A 21014-nucleotide genomic window follows, 5' to 3' on the forward strand; every position below is an offset into this window, starting at 1 on the left:
TGCTAATTGAGGTCTGACATGGTTGGATAAGGCTTCTAATGAAAGGGGAAAGGTATAAGAATAGAAGGGTGGATAAGAAAAGGGTCTCCAGAGGTTCTTCAGAGCAAGCCTCCATGCCCTCCTAGTCACCCTCAGCTAGCTGGAAACACAATTTTGTGACCACTCTGCTGTCTTCTGTCACGGAGAGATTTGTGTGAGCACAATAAACTGTTTTTATATTGTTGCTAACTTGATTGGACAGAAGGTGTCTGACCATTTTCCCCTCAAGGCTAAGTAGCTCTAGAGGACCTGGCCCTTTAGTCTTATTATACTTCTGCCAAGGCAGTAGCCACACCTGGGGGAGAGAAAGTGAGTCTCTCACTTAGACTTTCCTGATACCATCCTTACAGGTTTGTACTCCTTATTGATTATGTGTGCCACCTTCCATTTTCTGTATGTGTCCTTTTTGCTTCTCAGCTGCTCAGAGTTTCCTGTGCACCCACACTGGTTTCCTGAGATGTCTCCATTTTCCCTTCTCATGGGCTTGCCTGAAATACAAGGTGCACATCTGATTTCCTGAAGTTTATCATCCCCTTTATTTTATGAATTCTAAGATGGCATGGCCACTTTCCCCCAGGGTTCCCCCCAGATCTGATGCTCCCGCCCAGCACATTTTCTCCAGTCTTCATGAAAAGGGATGTGCAGATTGATTCAAATTTGAATCAATTCAACTCAAATCTGGGTGATTTGAGTGATCCAAATTCCAATTGAATCACTCCTTAAAAGGGCAATTCAATTTGAATTCGAATTGAATTTTTGAAATTTGATCAAATTCAATTCGAGAGACAGCACCCTTTAAAAACCACTCAGGACCCCTGATTGGTTAAAAAGGGCACCAAAACAGGGTTGAATATATTCAAATTCAAATCAAATTTTTGGACCAGATCAGAATTTGATTTGAATTCAAAATGAATTTTCAGAATTCAATGCACATTCAAAACTATTTTTTTTAAAACCTCATTTTGTGCACATCTCTGTTCATGAAGTGTACCCTATCCAGAAGTCTTCCATGTAGGTAGAATAAGCCATGGTTCAAGAAGGATCCTGCATTCTCTTTGTGCATCTTAACTCTCCACCAGCTAGATAAAAGAAAACACCACTTGTGCCCGCAAATCTTTCATGGTCCTGCTTTGTTATCTCTTTTTCTTTTGATGTATAGAAAAACCAGATTCATCAGATGTGTAAGCAGTTAACCCACAGTTCCCAGGTCTGGAGGGTGTGCAGAGCTGGGGCTTAACAAGTCTGGACTCTTTTCTCTTAGCCTAGCACAAAAGCAGGAAGGAGGGACTGTATGACCTTTTTGTCACTCTTTCCAGTCACACTCATGATCCGCAATTATTACAAATGTTGATATGCCATTTTCAAACAAAAAAATATTTCTAAAAAGTGGTTTACATTGCAAAAGGAATGATAAGATAGTTCCCTATTCCAAAGGTGCATATAGTCTAAGAAGAACAGAAGAGACACCAGCAGTCACCTCAGAAGGATGCTATCCTGGGCTGATTAGGTGATAGTTGCTCCCCACCCTGTTAAATATATGAGAGGCATCACTTTAAAATGTGCTTTGCTCTGTTAGCAGGACTCGAACCCAAACTCTGTGCTACATGAAGGCCTGAAGAAACTCCCTTGTCCCCAAAGGACTCACAAGCATGTGTGTGCGCATGTGTGCACACACAAACACATGACACCAGCAACAGCCCAGTGGATGAATAGGGACAGTTACTTCCCACACTCATTAAATTTGAGAACTACCCACGAAGGTGCCTCTTTGTCCAATTAGCGGGTGATTCCCAAACTGTGTCACAAGACGGCCCGAAGATGGTTCCCTGTCCCTGTCCCTGTCCCGATGGGACTTGCACTCTAAGAAGCACAAGGGAGGCTGCAGTAACAGCCACTGGGAGGAACGCTGTGCTGCACTCAACAGGGACAGTTGCTCTCTGCCTGCCTGCTAAGAATAAGAGAACCATGACTTACAAAGTTGGCCCAGCTAGCAGGGCTGATTCCCAATTTGTGTTGCACAGGAGAACCCCAAAATGATCCAAAAGGGCTGCATGATCTGCAAAAGGAACACGGGAGACCCTTGAAGGGGTGCTGTGCTGGACTAAATAGGGACAATTTGTTTGTTTTATTTGTTACATTTTTATACCACCTTTAAGCCTTGACAAAGACACCCAAAGTGGTTTACAATAGTAAAACAAGCAAATGACAACATCTCAGGCTGTTGAACTTTTCAGGAGCCAAGGACAAGAGCCTCCTTTCTTGCCTTCCTCTCAGGGCACACTGGTCTTTCAGAACTCCTGGGAAGGTAGGGAGGGTCTGCCCCAACAGTCCTCACAGGCAGGGGCGTAGCTAGCCCGCCGGCAGCTTGTGTGCGGCCGTGGTGGGCACCCCGATAGCCCCACCCCCTGCGTCTGACATCAGATGCAGGGGATAGCCACGCCCCCACACCTGACATCAGACACGGGGGGCGTGGTCTGGCTCCCGAACGGAACCTTAAGGCTCCGTTCGGGAGTTCTTCAGCAGAAGCAGCTTAACTGCTGAAGGGGTCGCGCGGCCCCTTCGGCAGTTAGATGAAGCCTGGTGGTGTGTTCGCAGCGCAGCCCAGGAGCGGCTCTTCCCTGCAGGGAAGAGCCGCTCCTGGGCTGCGTTGCAAACGCAGCGCCAGTCTTAGCTCCTGAAGGGGCCACGTGGCCCCTTCAGGAGCTAGTTAGGCTGGCGCTGTGAACGCAGAGCCAGCCTTTGTTTAGCTCCCGCACAGCCCCCACTCGTGAGCCAAACTACTGCCCCCGCATCTGACGTCAGACGCGGGGGGCGTGTCAGGGCTGAGAATGGCAGCTCCTGATTGGGCACGGCCCAGGTTCTTTGAACCAGTTCGCCCAATGATAGCTCCGCCCCTGCTCACAGGCCAGAGCTGGTCTCTATGGGAGCTGACTGCTCTTCCCCCTCTCAATAGAAAAGCCTCTGCTTTAAAAGGTGCCTCTTTGCCCAGGTAATAGGGGTCTAGCTAGTAGCAGATGGTGCAGATTGTACAGAAAACCCCTAAGTCTCCTCCAAAGGGAACAGAGGAAGGACAGGGTGGCCCTTAAAATGCCTTGCCACTTGATGAAGTGGGTCATGGCACAGAAGCGAAACCACTTCCATCATGGTCATTAAGGCTCACCTGGCAGGATGCTGGAGGTGCCCAGGAGGGAACATAGGAAGCTGCCATATACTGAGTCAGACCATTGGTCTATCTAGCTCAGTACTGAGGCTATTCACGCGATTGCAGAAAATTGGGCTAGCCTCTGCTAGCCCAGTTTTCTGCATTCGTGAGAATCACCGGGCTCGGCTGTGAACCAGGTGGTTCTTGGGTGGGTAAAGAAGGCCGCTGCTGGAGATAATAGGATGGGGCATGGTGGCAGCTGCAGGGAGGGAGGGTGGGTGGGGGACAAGGGACCTTTGAAAAGGCCACTGCGCGGAGGGATGGGGAGAGGCGGTGAGCTCCTTCCAGCTCCCCTCCTCCCAAGGGACTGCTCCTGTCAGGGGCATAGTTAGGGGAGAGGGGGCTGTGATAGCCCCTCTCTCCGATGGCCCCTCAGAGTGAGAAATATAATCATGAAAATAGGGAGGGGTGGGTGGAGGAGATGGAGATGGGGGCAGGAAATAGGGGGCAGGAGATGGAGGGCTCCTGCTCCTTTGAACCCATTTGCTCAATTATAGCTACACCCCCCTGGCACCTGTGTGTGCAACCTGTTTTGGCCTTCCTCCTGCCTTTTCAACGGTACAAAGGGGAACTCTCCTCCACCCTGCCTCCCTGCAGCTGCCGCACCCCATCGCCGCCGGCAGTGGCGTCCTTTACAGGGCAAAAGGGGAAACTTTCCCTTCACCCCAGCCCTCCCCGCAGATATTGCGGGAGAAGCTGTAATAAAAGACTGTCGACTCCACAGATGTGTCCGGACTGTTTACAAGCGCCCTACACAAATCTCCTCTCTTCAAAGGTTACTTTTTGCCTAGAGACCGAGCGGCCATGCTTTAAAAAACAAAACAAACCACCACCAAAACACCCAAACTAAGCGATGAAGTGGCTCAGAGGATACACAGGGTCGGATTAACGGACAGGTGGAGGAGGCATTTGCCCTCCTCGCATTTCGCCGCCCTCTCTGGGTCGGAGGTGGCTGGAGCTCCTTGTTCCCGGGCAAGGAGAAAGTCCCCCGCCCTTTCCCTTGAAAAGAACAACTACACCAAACTCAGCCGCGTGCGTGGTGGCTGCAGCAGGCAGCAATTGCGGGGGGGGGGGCGGCGGAGGGAAAGTCCCCCCGCTTGCCCTGTAAAGAAGCCTCTGTTGGCGGGGCGCTGCGGCGCGGAGGGAGAGTTCCCCCTTTTACGGTTTTGAAAAGCTTCGGCACTTGGCCGAAGGCCGAAAATGGGCAGCACAGCAGAGTCCGTGCAGTCCCCTGGGAGGAGGGCCAGGAGGGGAGTTGGGGGCGTTCGTCGCCTCCTCTCGTCGCGCAGCGGCCTTTTCAAAGGTAAAAGAGGAAACTTTCCCTTCTCAGCTACGGCGCTTTTTTTTTTTTTAAGGTAAGAGGGCGATTTTTGCTGATGGGCTGGAAAAAGCTTAATCCGCCCCTGAGGATATACGCCAACTCCAGTCCTGCACTGCGAATGGTTCATGTGTTGCAGCCAAAGTTCCCCGAGCCCTTGACCCCCTCAATAGGACATCGGCAGCGGGGAGGGGAGCTTGTTGGTCGTCTGAATGAAAGTTAGCGGAGACGCCGCTGCGTGCTGTGTGCGTCTTTAGAGCTACTGCTCTGGACTGGAGCGCGGGAGGCGAGTGTCGCTTCGGCGGGCGCCAAGCGCCAACCTCTCGGTGAGCCAGCCCCGCTCAGTCCTGGGTAAGTCCCCCGCGGGATATCCTTCCTGCCATCCTAGTTCGGTACAGGGCATCACAGCGGCTTCCCACTCCCGAGGAAGCCCGGCGCCGGCTGAACGATCAGTGCGCTTCTCTTTCTTGCTAGACAGAGGCACTTGATCCACACCGGGGTTAAGCGGCCCCAGGCACAGCGGAGCCGGCGGACCCCGCCCAGTAGCGGCGGCAGGCCGGGAGAGGGAGGCGGGCAAACAAGTGGCTTAAAGCGCCGCGCTGCTACGGATGTAAGTTGGTTTCCGGAAGTGCTCACTCAGCCCGGCTAAAACAGAAAGCGAGGCTGGTATGGGTGAGTCTCCGCGCAGCATCTTCTCTTCTCGGGGCTAGAGAAGTTGAGATCGGGCTCAGAATCGGGCGTGGGAAGAAAGAGCAGCCTAATTTTCGAAGCGGCTCAACCAGAATTACTCAGTTTAGTAGGAAAACAACCTGATCCTATATATATTTAGTCGGAAGTTTGTAAATTGTAGTTAAGAATAATACTTTGACAGTTGGATTCGATGGGGCTTCCTCTCAAATAAGCATGACTTCCAGCCAAATCGATTTAACCGGAGACCCTTCGGGTCAAGCTCTAAAAGGCGCGGCTCGCTATCCACTTAAATCGACTCGCTTGCAATTTGAACTGCCTCGGTCCCTTTTTGTGATTTTCGCCAAGTGGCTTTAAGCGTGCAAGCGCGCTTGCTTGAGAGTTTTTGTAGATCGGCAGCGTCCGCCCCCCTAATCTACAGAAAGCTAGTTTGTTTCTTTGCGTAGGCCGAAAGGAAGTCGCCTGAACGAATCGGGGCGTTCAGCTCTACCCTCCTTGACTGCACCGAGTCCCGATCCTGCCAGAATCCCAGTCTCTCTCAGTGCCACGAGGACTGGCCTCGTTAGAGAGGGTGCCGGTTGCCCGTTTGCCTGATCTTTTCCGACGCAATGCACATACCACGCTTTCTCCAGCCTCAGCCACGCGAACCAAGCCCCTGCCTTACAAGTGTGTGCAGTCCATGGAATAGGTCTACTATGGTAATTATTTTTCATCTAGATAATATGCAGGTAAAGACTTATTTTTTCCCTTCCAAGTAATGAATGTCCTGTTTATTATTCAGCCTAGCTTGCAACAAAAGTGGGAAACCATTAAAAAAAATAAAAGGTTCCCACCAGTGAAAGCTTAATGCTCCACCAAACCTTTACTAATTACCTGTACTGTGATTGACTTGCTCTCCTTTTCCAATTATTTTTTCTGAGTTGTAAGCTTTACCAAAGCTAATTTAAACTCTCGCTCTTTTGTAGAATACCATGAAGGCTGTCTTTGAAGCAGTAATTCTAGGAAAGCCTGCTGTTTACACTGATAGTGGTGAAAGAAGTTAATAATTTGGCTAATTGCGGTTGAAAGTTTGACAGCGGATGACAACTCAAATGATCCCCTATAGAGAGATTTAAACATCAAGAGGTTGTATATTGTAAGTATTAAGACATACCCTAAAGATTTACCCCTTTTAATGTATATATTGGGTTAAATACAATGTGTTCAAGGGCTGAAGATCCAAGTTTTAGACCTTTACCATCTACAGGCTTGCCCTTTCCTTAATACCAAGTGCATGTATTTAATTATTATTTTTTTCAGCATCATTCGAAGAGTCATCTTGTGCCCCAAGAAACATAGCCCTATTCAGGCATGATGTTATAGCGGCGTTCCAATGTCTGTGTACACATACATATTTTTGTGTGCTGCAAGTAAGCCTGGGTACATATCCCACAAGTGCATGATACTGCTATAGCTGTGTTCAGCATAGCACATGAATAACTGGATCTATGCACACTGTACACAGATTGTACATGTGTTGAACATAATGTGTGGATAGTGCGATAGAGGTGAAGATATTTAATTGTACCAACTTTGGAGGGTCAAAATGAAAAATTCAAAGTCCACAGAGTGCTTTTCAAGAAAAATCTAGGTCATTATGCACACTGAAGCCACTTGAAACTCCCTCCGTTCAACCCTTTTACTGCTGGTCATGAAGTCCTCCTGTTGCAGGGGGTGGGGGTGGGGGAGAGTTAGTTTATGTCAGAGTCACACATTCTTGGAGGTATTTTGTTCTGACATACCGTAGACGTTCTCCAGGTGATGTGTCAGGAGGCATGTGATTAGTGGAATCCTTTAGGGAAAGTTTCTCTTGAAAAGTAGCCAGCATTCATCTGGTCTAGAAGGCTGCAAGTAGGACTGGTCTCTTGTCAGACTGGGCAATTCTCTTGTTATATCTTCTTCATTGGCTCCTGGTTCACCTCTGGACAGCTTTCAAGGTGTCGGTGCTTAATTTTTAAAGCCCTCAATGGCTGAGGACCAAGTTTGCTTAAATATCGCCTCCTCCCAACTCATCATTGAGATCATCAGCTGGGGATTGATTCTGGGTCCCACCTCCTGTGGACTTCACTGGTGGGTACCTGGGATAGAAGGTTTTCAGTGCTGGCACCTAGATAGTGGAACACCCTCCATGTGAAGGTTTGACAGATCCATTACTGGCCTCTTCCCAGTATTTGACAAACACTTTTTAAATATACAGACATTTGCCTGCTGATGGCTAGGAAGCTGGGTTTTTTAATTTAATGATCAACTACTGCTGTTTTTCTGTGCGTTTGCACACACATGCGTTAATGGTGTTTTGTCTGGTAGTCATTGGCATTGCTAGCACAGGGCACAAGAGGCATGTGCTCCAATCTTGGGCTGCATACTGAACCTCTTGTCTGTCTGCCTCCTCTGCACCCCGCCCCCATGACCCAGGGTGCACTCTGGGCTGGAATTAAACCAGCAGGTATTCCCTGACCCTACAGCTTCCTTCCTCCCCACTCCATGGGCTTGTAATGAAAGGGGGAGGAACAGAACTGTGTGCTTTCTTCCCATTGCCTCTTCCATGGCCACCACAAGTTATTGGAAAGGAAGGAGGAACTTGAAGGTTGAACAAGTACTGTGGACAAGACCCAGTCCTAACTAAACCCTAGCAAGGGGAAGAGAATGTTACATTCCTTTACAGTGTGTGAAAAGGTTTAATTATTAATATTGGGGGGGGGTGGAGACTGTGGTTGCAGGCCCCCAGATACTTGTACCCAGTAACATTCTTACTTGTGCTATTGTATGTTGTATTGATCTTATGCATGTTATTTCATCCAATTTTTTTTGGGGGGGGGGTTAATTGGCTATCCCCCACTTTGGACACTGCTGTAGGCAAATGGCATAAAATATTAACACGTAAATAAATAATGAATAGTGTGGCCCTGATATGAAGTTGCACAAGTCTGTAGGCAGTTTTCAGTGTTGTACAGGATGCAATCTATAGCGTGGCCCGTTGTCACAGCAAACAGAAAATTAGAATGCAACAGTGCTTATGTATAACTAGATTAGGTGAGCTAATTTGCACTTGTTAAGGTAGTGAGATAACAAGGAAATCCCCATGGGGGCAAATAGGGAGTAAATTCAATATCAGCTCAGTGATAAGAAAAATAAGGGGATAATATTTTTAAACTTATTCTCTCCTGTTTGAATTTTCTAGAGAATAAAATCCTGTTGTGTTAGAATTGAGCTCAGGTTTGATCATTTTCTTCCAACAATTGTCCTTAGAAGTGACTTTCAAAAGTCATTAAGGTTGGCTCAGTAGTTTAACGTGGATTCTAATACAGCATTTGCCTGATGGAGCCAGTGTGGTGTAGTGGTTAGAGTGCTGGACTAGGACCGAGGAGACCCGAGTTCAAATCCCTATTCAGCCACAATACTAGCTGGGTGACTCTGGGCCAGTCACTTCTCTCTCAGCCTAACCTACTTCACAGGGTTGTTGTGAAAGAAAAACTTAAGTATGTAGTACACTGCTCTGGGCTCCTTGGAGGAAGAGTGGTATATAAATGTAATAATAATAATATAATATACTTCTAGGGATCCACAAATCTATTAGTGACAGAGATATATATGTTACTGGTTTGCTTGAACCTTCAGGAAAGAAAGAGGAACAAACATGATCCATGAGGAAAGGAATGTGTCCAGTTTGAAGGCATTTATAATGTGAAAAACAAACAATGGATTTTTCCTACAGTAGCTAACAGGATGCAAAATGCAGCATACAATCTAGCCTGAAGCAACAAACTTACCATGGAGGAATATGCAATATAGTTAACATATATAGAATAGGTCCAGTCAAATAAATATAGGTAGACTCAACATATATTTCAAAGGGCCTTGGAGGGTTTTTGAGTTGGTTCTGCTGGTGATTCTGTCAATGCCCTGGTAAATACCTGGAATAGGGAACTTACCAGGGCAGTAGACACAATCGCTATTAAGTGTCTTCTCCAATCCACTTCAAAATTAGCTCCATGCTATATGGAAGAGCTACAGGAGCCGAAGTGGCATGGTAGATGACTGGAGCACAAATGGAAGAGGATTCATCTGGAATTCAATAAGACACAGCATAGATCCCATTTGATGGCCTGTGCTGTGGCAATACATGCAGCAAGGAAACGATTTTATCCTGTATGTGTTGTGTCTGCAAGTACTCATCCAGCAGAGCTGTTCCAGATTGTTAGGGGTTTAACTAAAGCCCCTTCTGTTTCAAATCTGTTTCTGGAAACCATGTCTCACTGTGACACATTCAGTGATTTGCAGATTCAATCTCTCTATTTGGGTGCCTCTGGGCTCCATTCTGTCACCAGTGCTTTTTCACATCTACATGAAACCTCTGGATGAGATCATCAGGATTTGGTGCTGGGGTCATCAATATGCTGATGACACCCAAATCTACTTCTTGTCATCAATATAAGGAAATGACATTAGTCCCTTAGATACCTGCCTACAGGCAGTAATGGGCCGGATGAGGGATAATCAACTGAAACTGAAGCCAAGCAAGATGGAGGTGCTCATTGTTGGGGGTCATAATCTACAAGAAGGGATAGAACTTTCTGTTCTGGATGAGGTTACACTTCCCCAGAAAGAACAAGTTTGTAGCTTGGGAGTGCTTTGGGAAGGGGAAAAAAGGGGAGGGGAGGAGGAAGAACTCATAAGGTGCTGATGAATTTTCTCAGTATGTACACTTGCATAAAATTGATTGTGTGGCCTTGCGTGTTTCAAGGCAATGATCTACTTTAGAGACATTTCTACAAAACAATGTGCAAATTACTACAAAATATGTGTATATATAGATATATATGATATTAAAGGTATAAAATTAAAACTACCAAAGTATAAACATATTATTATATGAATAAAACCAATTCTAACACAATATATTGTAAAAGCCATATAAAGATACCTCATGAATTAACTATATAAAATGTCACTGAAAGCAACTATCTGATGAGTCATTGAACAAGGTTTTTTGTAGTTAGTAAAAGTAAATTAACAAGCATAGAAAACTTCTTATTAAAATACCATTGTGAATATTTTTGTCTACCCAAGGTATGTTCTCTATCCTTTCATTTTTCCTTCCCTTGTTTTTTTAGAAAAAGGATTTTAGTAAGATATCTTGTTAAAAATATATACATTTTTATAGTAATTTATATATTGTTTTGTAGAATTGCCTCTGAAGAAGAGCATTGCCTCAAAATGCATAAGGCAGCACTGAATCAATTTTATGGAGATGTACCAGTAAAAACATATTGAGAAAATTCACCAGCACTTACGGAGTTCTTCGCCCACTTTATGCCTTCAGTTTGTTGGTGCTGTGTCATTTCTCCCCCCCACCCCACTCCATCTTGTTTCAAGTGCTCTTGGACCAGGTTTCATCCTGGTGCCTTAGGTTGAGGTTGAGGCTGTGGCCAGGAGCCCTTTCTACAAGCTGTGATTGATTTGACAACTTTGCCTGTCCCTTAAGGAGAATGACCTGGAAACAGTGGAACACCATCTGGTAACCTCCAAGCTGGACTACTGCAATGCACTCTATGTAGGGCTGCCTTTGTACGTAGTTTGGAAACTTCAGTTGGTTCAAAATGCTTCAGCAGATAGGTTTCTGGGATATCCCAGAGAGACCACATTATGCCTGTTCTTAAACAGTTGCACTGGCTGCCAATAGGTTTCCGAGCAAAGTACTAAGTGCTGGTTATTTCCAGCACTTTAAAGCCGTGGATGTCTTAGGCCCAGGTTACCTGAGACAATACCTTTTTCTACAAGATTCCCACCACTCATCAAGATCATCAGGAGGGGTCCATCTTTGGGTGCTCCCGGGTTATGTGGTGGCGACCTAAGATTGGGCCTTCTCAGTTGTCATCCCTGGGTTGTGGAATGCATTCCCCCTTGGTTATAAGAGGATTATCTTTCTTGGAGGTTTTCAAGAAAGCCTTAAAGACCCATCTTTTTAGCTTGGCTTTTAATGATATCTAGTTTTAATTTTAATGAGTTTTAATCTGCTTTAAATGGTTCTTATTGTAATTGCTATATTCTTTTTATTTTAATGTAAACCACCCTGAGCCACTTTAAGAAGGGTGGTGTATAAACTGAATGAATATATAAATAATTAATTTACAAGAAATGTACTTGTCAACGTTCTCATCATTGAGGTCATATGCAATTTCTCACATATTGGAATAGGAGTTTTAATGCTGGTGCTATAACTTCAGCTGAAAGTCTTTATACATTTGATGAAATTAGAAGTCAGACACTGACATCCTGACTAACAAAGCACCAGTTCAACAGGAGAAGCACCAGAACTTTTGAAGAGCTCCAGACTAACTGTTGCTGCACCGATGCTAGTATGTATGTGGGGAATTTCAACCTCCCCTTCCCCCAGAAGCCCTATGTGTCAATCAAAAATAAGTCATTGAGTGCTGCACAACTCTTTGGGACATATTTTAGAGTGTCACAGAGTGTTTCCCGGTGAATGCAAGGCTGTTGAAATTTGCCTGCCCCATAGCCAGTGGTAGAGCTGAGCTAGCTGAACTTTTCAGAAGCACTGTGCTTCTGCCATAGCTAAATCTGTCCAGTTTTTAGTCTGCTCCAGAGCTAACTTGGGGGAGGAGAGCTGGTCTTGTTGTAGCAGGCATGAATTGTTTCTTTTGCTAAACAGGGCCTGCCCTGGTTTGCATTTGAATGGGAGACTACATGTAAGTACTGTAAGATATTTTGCTTAGGGGATATGGTTGCTTTGGGAAGAGCACCTGCATGATTATATGCAGAAGGTTCCAAATTCCCTCCCTGGCATCTCCAGGTATGGCTGGGAGAGACTCCTCCCTGCAACCTTGGAGAGCCACTGCCAGTCTGTGTAGACAATACTGAGCTAGATGGACCAATGGTGTGACTCAGAAGGCAGCTTCCTATAGTTCTAACTGGCTACCCTGCCTTCATTAAAAGTAATCTAACATGAATGAACAAAAGACCAACTTCCCACTCAAGAAGCAAGAGCATACAAGCAGCCATGACAAGCCCCAAGCTATTTGCAGTCTAGGCATTCTCCAAAGCTCTACCCTGTTCATTATTATTCACTGACTTCTCTGGGCTGCAAGAGTAAAGCAGATAGACTGATAGACTCTAGCCCATGAAGCACATGCTGAAATGGATCAAGTGTGCATTAAATAGGTCCCGAAGTTTGCTTATCTTCCTTGCTGCAGCTGTGTGATGTGTCAGTAGAGTGCTACTAAGGTGAGGCCCAGGTATGAAAGGTGCCTATTCAACCAGCATCACTCCTGAGGAATACACATTGTGTAAGTCTTGCCTTTCTGGAGAGAAGCCCACAGAGTCATCAAACTATGCACTTCATCAATCTATCATCTCCACAACAGATGCACATGATTCATGATGGATTGATGAAGCAAAACATTCATATGTTGTTACTGGCAGAAACCAGTAGCATTCACCCACACAGTTTATGAGAGAATAAAACAGCAGTGGAAAAGCATGCCGCCTTGCATCCACTCTATAATCCAGTTTATTTCTCTTGATTCTGTGGAGCCAGGGCTACTGTGACTCTGCTGTTGTGCCATAGGCCACTGCTGGTATCATAACTTCCCATGTAGGGAAGCAAAACAGACTGACATCCACACTACATGGGGGAAGTTCTACATTACAGGTGAAACTCGGAAAATTAGAATATCGTGCAAAAGTCCATTAATTTCAGTAATGCAAATTAAAAGGTGAAAATGATATATGATACAGACGCATTACATGCAAAGCGAGATAAGTCAAGCCTTAATTTGTTATAATTGTGATGATCATGGCATACAGCTCATGAAAACCCCAAATCCACAATCTCAGAAAATTAGAATATTACATGGAACCAAGAAGACAAGGATTGAAGAATAGAACAATATTGGACCTCTGAAAAGTATACAGTGTACTGTGCTTGACTGGCCAGCAAATTCGCCTGACCTGACCCCATAGAGAATCTATGGGGCATTGCCAAGAGAAGGATGAGAGACATGAGACCAAACAATGCAGAAGAGCAGAAGGCCGCTAATGAAGCATCCTGGTCTTCCATAACACCTCAGCAGTGCCACAGGCTGATAGCATCCATGCCACGCCGCATTGAGGCAGTAATTGCTGCAAAAGGGGCCCAAACCAAGTACTGAATACATATGCATGCTTATACTTTTCAGAGGTCCGATATTGTTCTATTCTTCAATCCTTGTCTTCTTGGTTCCATGTAATATTCTAATTTTCTGGGATTGTGGATTTGGGGTTTTCATGAGCTGTACGCCATGATCATCACAATTCTAACAAATTAAGGCTTGACTTATCTCGCTTTGCATGTAATGCGTCTGTCTCATATATCAGTTTCACCTTTTAATTTGCATTACTGAAATTAATGGACTTTTGCACGATATGCTAATTTTCCGAGTTTCACCTGTATAAGGACCAGGGAATTCCATGGCAAATTAACATTTAATAAACCAAGTCAGGTTTTAAGGTTGTCAACTTTAATTGCAGAGAGCTCTTTACAACACAAGCATTCACTGTGAGCATGGGGTCATCCTTCAGACTCATCCTTGAAGCTTCCAGCCCTTCTCATGAGCCTCTTCTTAGACCTACTTGGTCTCCAGAAAGGGAGTGTTACAGCCCACCTCCTGATGGTGTTCCTTCAGGGCTCCCTTCCACTCTCTCTCTCTCTCTCTCTCCCCCCCCCCCCCACCCTGTCCTGGTTTGCACAGAGATAGTACATCCTGGTGGGGTTTTCTCCTCCCCACCCTTGTCTTCTGGGCCCATCTCACACTCCTGGCAATTCTGCTGAGCACCATGGCCATCCCAGCCTTGTATACAAGGTTAACCAGGTAATGTCAAAGCTAGGTGGCACCAGCCATGGCCAGGCTGCTCACTGGCAGCAGCAGATGTAAGGCGGGACATTTAAGTGGGCCCTGGGACAAGAAGTTAAGATGCCTGGCCCCGGCATCCCACCTTCTCCCCCCTCCATATCTTTGTTTCAGAAGAATGGGAAGGACACGATTAAAAGCAAAACATTCCTGGTGCATCCTTTCTCTCTCTCCTATGCAAATATCACACAGTCCCTATGCACGCAAATACTTTCACACACACATTCCCCTAGCTCAAAACATTTCTAAACACATATACAAACTACAGTCACCTCACATATTTATACAGCATCAACAACTTTATTTTATTTACCCATTCTGGTTTGTTTTCTCTCTCTCTCTCTCTCTCTCTCTCTCTCTCTCTCTCTCTCTCTCTCTCTCTCTCTCTCACACACACACACACACACACATACACACACACACACACACACACGTCTTCCACAGGAAACTGGGTCCTATAGAGCTGAAAGTTAAAGGAGCTTAGGGACCCTTTCTGAAGCAATTGGGTCACTTGGTTCTGAGCAGCATGCCCTCCCCCCCAACTCCTTGTGACTGGCTGGCTGATGCTCAGCAACATTTTGCCTGCTGTTGAACTTGTCAATCAGGCTGAGCAAGGGGTGGGCTGAACCTGAGCACTAGCCATCTAGTGAGGAGGAGGGAGGGATACTGATTGACACTCGTCCCTTCTCCTCCTGGAGAAGTCTCACTTGAAGCCAAGATGAGCTTTCCAATCAGCAGCCAATAGTGTGCCAGATACTGGAGAAGGGGGCAAAGAGTGAGCAGTTGCAGGGGCCCCTCCCTCAGGGAGTGGGACAGTGGATCGTGGAAGTAATGGTTAGCAGGGACTACACAATGCCGAGGATAAAGAACAGGAGAGGACTGTTGATTTCATGCTTATGAATTTCCTAAAAGAATCTGGTTGGCCACTGCTGGCAATAGGATGCTCTCCTAGATGGGACCCTTGGTCTGTTCCAGCAGGCCTCTTCTTATGTTCTTAACCATTCTGTCTGGTAGGAAAGCCCTCTCTGTCCTATGGTTTTCATTTGAGAACTGCAGAGGCTTGCATGGGACTCCACAACTTTAATGGGCTTGAAAGGAGATCATCTCAGTGGACCAAGTCAATGAACTAAAGTCCTAGCCTACCCTCACTACTATCTGGGTGTGTGGTAGCTGCAGGAAGGGCCTGCTACAGCTATGCCATCCATACTGAGAAAATGTCCCAATGTATGCTGAAAAGTGAATCCTTTGTGTGGAGCCACATACCAAAGGCTAGGAGCCAATGTAGGTAGTTATAATGTAAAATACCTGCCCAGCCATGAGACCCAGAATGACCACACATGTTTTGCACTATGGAAGATTTCAGATGTGGAGAAGTGGGAAAGCAGCTCTCAGATGTGCAAGAGGGCATGCCTTTTTATATCTTTGTGGTTATAATCAGTTGCTTTCGGAGCACTTGGTTATCTATCTGCTGTCCATTTTTTCAGATGCAATTTACTACTAGCTGTTTAAACTGTGTGGAAGTCTGGTTTCGATTACAGCAAGCAGAGAACCAGCGAAGTCTATGACTGAGAAGGAGGCAATCAATAGTGATCCCCACACTATTAAAATATAGCCTTCCTTCTGTTAGAGAAATTAAGCTACTAGATGATCTCATGTCTCTATTTGTCTTTCAAGAGTGCTGAGAAATTTAATTATCAAATAGAGGACAATAATCTTTAGGGAATATGGGATGTCCTTTAAAAAAGAAAAAGAAAATGGTATTTTATTGCCAATCAATTTCAGGAAAAAGAGCACAGACTACAAAATAAATAACAAAACCAGCATGTTTATTGCATACACATCTCATCCAATCAGAATAATAAAGTTCTTCTGTTCACCCTAGTACCAAAATCAACCCATCTCTTTTCACCATGAGATTATTATCAGGGAGTGCCCAGTGAGAACAATTGACTGCTGAGGTGATTTCATTGAATTCTTTTTTAAAGTGATAAAATAGTCTATTTTTTTCTTCCCAGCATAATTATTTACAAACAGACAAAACATAGACCAATGGAATATAATTAATACTACAGCTGGTAACACGCATGCAGCACAAACACTGTGCTGAGAGATGTATTTAGAACTAATGGCACTGTTTAACCTATTCATTTTGGCATTTCTTTGGAAGTTTGCTTCCACAGAAGCTCTAGCAACTGAGAAATGAAGATGGAACATGGATGAAATAATTTCATAGGTCTGTATTGTAAAACACTTATATGAGAGAACAAATATTGCTCTGGATTGTATTTTTTAAAAACTATACCAAGATTTGTATGTGGGTCATAAATATAGGCCACAGTCCCGAAAGCCATACAACTAGCTCCACACACTGAGCAGTCTTTAGAGTGCTGCTTCTGAAAGTGCCCTCCCATCCCTGTCCACACCCAGACATATGTCACGGCAACTTGCCTTTGAAATGGGGGAAAATTTCAAATGTAGTTTGTGAGATGGTATGCGGGAGGCTATGTTTCAAGACACAGCAGAAATCCTCTGGTACCTTATGTTGATTGGCAGTGGTATGTTTTGCTTCAGTTATAGTGCAATATTCCTGCAGCATGGATGTAATTTATCATACAATTTATGTAATTTGCAATATGCAATTTATCATATTTTGTTTTGCTTTATTATATAGGGGGAAATGATTTTGCATTGATTTTGCTGGATACAGTTGTTAATATAAGCAAAATAAATAAAACCATGTTATAATTTTTGATGTTCTATTGTTCAGTATGCCACATTCATTCCCAGCAAAAGACTTTCCAGTTTCTTCTCCTCCTCCTCTTCCTTCTCTTTCTTCTTCTTCTTCATCATCATTGTTGTCAAGAACAACAACTATGGGCAGAATCCAGACTAAGTTAGTCACAACGGAGTCTCGTTAAAATAGGGTTGTTCCTGCCCTATGTGTGGGGGGAGTGGCAAATCGATGGTAAAATGGATCAGAAGACCCATTTTTCACAGATGACTGAAAAATCTCAATTCTTAAGAATACTGAAGAATAATTTGGATGAAATAGTTTGGATTAAATACCTTTTCTGTGTAAACTTGCAACTGTCAGAATAAGTAAAGTCACACACATCAGATACTTTATAGTTGTAAGTAACAAAACACATGTATCGTGAAAAGTTGATGTCATTGATGCTACAGTTAATGTTATTTTATTTCTGGTTCTAAAACAGGACTTCATTATGGATATAGACTTCAAAGACTATAATAACAGAACGCTAATCAAGGAGAACAGCTCTGCTCCTTCAAAAAGTTCCAATTTTCCTTCATGGGAAGACTATAAGGACAGTGTAGATGACATACAGTACTTTCTGATTGGGCTTTACACTTTGATAAGTCTTGCTGGCTTTATGGGAAACCTGCTTATTCTCATGGCTTTAATGAACTGCAAGCAAAAAACAATAATCAGCTTCCTCATTGGGAATTTAGCCTTTTCAGACATTTTAGTGGTGGTATTTTGTTCTCCCTTCACTTTGATATCTGTTCTGCTTGATCAGTGGATGTTTGGCAAATTGATGTGCCACGTGATTCCTTTCCTCCAGTGTGTGTCCGTCCTGGTGTCTACTTGGATGTTAATTTCTATTGCTGTGGTCAGATACCGTTTGATACGCCACCCTCTTTCTAACAACCTGACACTGAAGCATGGTTTTTACCTCATTTTGGCCATTTGGACCCTTGGTCTAGCCATTTGTTCCCCTCTGCCTGTTTTCTACAAGATTGAAGATCTTCCTGAAGCTCTTCATCTAGGCGCTCTGAAAAGCAAGCACTTATGTGTCGAATCATGGCCATCTGGTTGGTACAGAATTGCTTTCACTATTTCCTTATTACTCATGCAGTACATCTTGCCTTTGGTTTGTTTAACCATAAGTCACACCAGAGTCTGCAAGTCTGTAAGTTCCAGATTGTCAGGCAAAGAAAACAAACTGAAAGAGAATGAGATGATCAATTTAACACTTCAGGCATCCAAGAGCCATGGGACTCAGGCACAGCTCTCCGACTCAGAGAGGAGGGATTATAGTTTTGTTAGGAAACACCGAAGGAGGTATGGAAAAAAGACAGCTAGTGTGATGCCAACAGTTTTAAGGCAACATCGGAATGATACTTCTGATGACCTCCCAGAAATCCCAGGTACAGGAAGGAGTCAGCTTTCTTCATCCAGCAAATTCATACCAGGAATACCCATTTGTTTTGAGGTAAAACCTGAGGAGAATTATGAAGTCCAGGATGGGATGACAGTAGCTCAAACCCCCACTCGGATAAAGAAAAGGTCCCGAAAGGTTTTCTGCCGACTGACCGTGCTGATCATAGTTTTTGCAGTCAGTTGGATGCCCCTTCATGTTTTTCAGGTTGTAACCGATTTTAATGGCAATCTCATCTCCAATAAGCATTTTAAATTGGTCTATTGTGTTTGTCACTTGCTGGGTATGATGTCCTGCTGTTTAAATCCCATTTTATATGGATTCCTTAACAATGGCATAAAAGCTGATTTGATGGCCCTTATTCCATGCTTACAAATATTATGATGCCGCCCTACAAATTAACAATAAGATGCAAGACAAATAAGATGCCCACAAATTCACTGAACTGTGAAATGTCTCATCTGGCTGCTTGTGCAAAAGTATTGTGGTTAGTAACAGTTGCTCATGTCATTAGTAACAATTGTAAGAATGGTTAACTCAGTGGCTGAATGATCCAATGCAAATGAAGATATGTCAGACGTCAAGGTTTGAGTAGTCAGTCCAGCTTAATTTCATCATTCCCTTTATGAAAATGTACAGGCCAGGCATTTATATCATGTGTTGGGGATATCTGTTTTACAAGAGACAACTGTTTTAATGTATAGAAGAAATATAAAAGTAAAATTTATTATTCTCATTATATACATAAATGCAAGATCCTGTTCAACAAAGTTCCAAAGTTGCTTCAGCTGTATCTGAAAAGATCTATCGCAAACCTTTCTAACAAATGGTAAAAATCATCAATTGCCATGAGACATTCAATAAATTACTATTTTTTGCTAATATTATTTAAAATGAACCACATCTTCAAGACTAGATTTAAAATAAAATAAAATAAAATGTTGGCTTCTTTGTGTGAATGGAACATATTTAGCATTTTCTGTGTTGCTCTATCTATTTATCTATCTAATACGCTAAGGTGTATTATATGTGGTGTATATACACATATAAGGGCGGCTTAAGGCAGTAGCAGGGGAGGCAGGTCAGGGGGCCAAATCAGTCATTGGAGGACCAGAAGGAGGTTTCATCACTTCCACTGCCATCCCGGATGGCAGGGGTGGCTGGGGTGGGGGAAGGTGGTGCAAGGAGCTTTATCATGGTGGTGGTGTGGGAAAGACAGGGAGAACTATTGTGCAGATGCTCTGTGCCGGGCCAACGGGTATAACATTCCATCTTAAGAAGATTAAAACTATGGGCAAACTTGGCTGAAAATATTAAGAAGCCTATGTAGAAATGACAAGTCATTGACAGCTTCTTCTTTTTCTCTTCATAAAGAGTTACAAATGTACATAGTATTTTATAGAGTTATATAGAAAAAGTGTGAGCTATCTGCCCCTACAATCTTACAATATTTTTTCGACAGTGAGGGAGACAAAAGAAAGCTGGAAGGGAAGAGTCTGGGAAATCAATGGGAGAAGAAAACAATGAATGAAACTAAGGAGGAAACTAATGTGGTACGTGCTAATACTAATGTTCCAAGATGAAACTTGAAAGAAGTGCAATAGGTGCAGGGACTCTCAGTAACTTAAGTCATGGCTCCTAGTGATGTGTACCTGTATGGGAAATGTGTATTTATTCAGCTTAACTTATGGGAAGTGGCCCATTGTCTAATGGTTTCAAGACTACAGTGATATGGTTTCCCCCATATGTAGTGAGCACTTTTACTGAATACACTCCTACATGATGAAATCTGGTGTTTGGCATGACTGGGAGAATGAGTTGAAATCAAAGTTCTCTCAACTGTGATATTCAACTACATCTGGTGGGGGTGGGGGGAAGCACCACGTGAAAGTTACAGGCAAAAGATCCCACATTGTGCCTTTACTATGGTACTTTTTAAACACTACAGAAGCACCACAGGAGCTGGTTTCCCATAGGTTCAACCCATGCTACTTGGACAATGAAATTTCCAAATACTTTTCATCGGCAGCCACAAACAGAGCACATTGCAATAGTCAAGCCTTGATAGAATTAAGGTGTGTTGCTATGATGGCGTATACTTAATAGCTCAGCGGGGAAGTGACTTACCTAGGCAGCAAGAGGTTGCCTGTTTGAATCCTCACTGGTATGTTTCCCAGACAATGGGAAACACCTATATCAGGCAACAGTGATATAGGAAGATGCTGAAAGGCATCATCTCATACCAAGTGGGAGATGACAGTGGTAAACCCCTCCTGTATTCTATCAAAGAAAACCACAGTGCTCTGTGGTCTCCAGGTGTCGACACCGACTCGACAGCACACTTTACCTTTACTGCTGTACAAAAGCAGAGCACGCAAAATCCTGATTCATACATTCACCTCTGGCATGAGTGCCCCTTAAATATTGCTAGAGCACTGTGGGAGCTGCTCATCTTGAATTCATTCCACAGCACAGCCAGAAGGTTTCAAATGCTCCAAACCACATGAGTGGGGCCAAGTGTGTGGGCATTTCACCAGGAGTGAGTGAGTCAATGCAGTCATTTAAAAAGGTTACCTTCACTCAACCTTTCTTTTGTGCATATCTTTCTGGATACATTTCAGTTTTGACATGATGGTCTA

General features: G+C 44.1%; 1 protein-coding gene across 6 annotated transcripts; it reads left to right on the top strand.

The window, feature by feature from the left end:
* The first annotated feature begins 4689 nt into the window (after positions 1-4689).
* Positions 4690-20003, top strand: NPY5R (neuropeptide Y receptor Y5). 6 transcript variants are annotated; one of them, XM_053251835.1, is made up of 4 exons: positions 4690-4910; positions 5693-5974; positions 6212-6381; positions 17410-19317. In XM_053251835.1, the coding sequence occupies exon 4, from the start codon at positions 17419-17421 to the stop codon at positions 18757-18759; it is 1341 nt and encodes a 446-aa protein (XP_053107810.1). In that variant the 5' UTR covers positions 4690-4910; positions 5693-5974; positions 6212-6381; positions 17410-17418; the 3' UTR covers positions 18760-19317. The 6 variants fall into 6 exon arrangements, 5 of the variants coding, with proteins under 5 accessions (XP_053107810.1, XP_053107809.1, XP_053107812.1 ...); XM_053251834.1 differs by lacking the exon at positions 4690-4910 and adding an exon at positions 5131-5231; XM_053251837.1 differs by lacking the exon at positions 4690-4910 and adding an exon at positions 16362-16427 and having other exon boundaries at positions 5159-5974.
* The last annotated feature ends 1011 nt before the right edge of the window (positions 20004-21014 follow it).

This window comes from Hemicordylus capensis, chromosome 5, assembly GCF_027244095.1.
Source record: "Hemicordylus capensis ecotype Gifberg chromosome 5, rHemCap1.1.pri, whole genome shotgun sequence".
NCBI lineage: Eukaryota > Metazoa > Chordata > Lepidosauria > Squamata > Cordylidae > Hemicordylus > Hemicordylus capensis.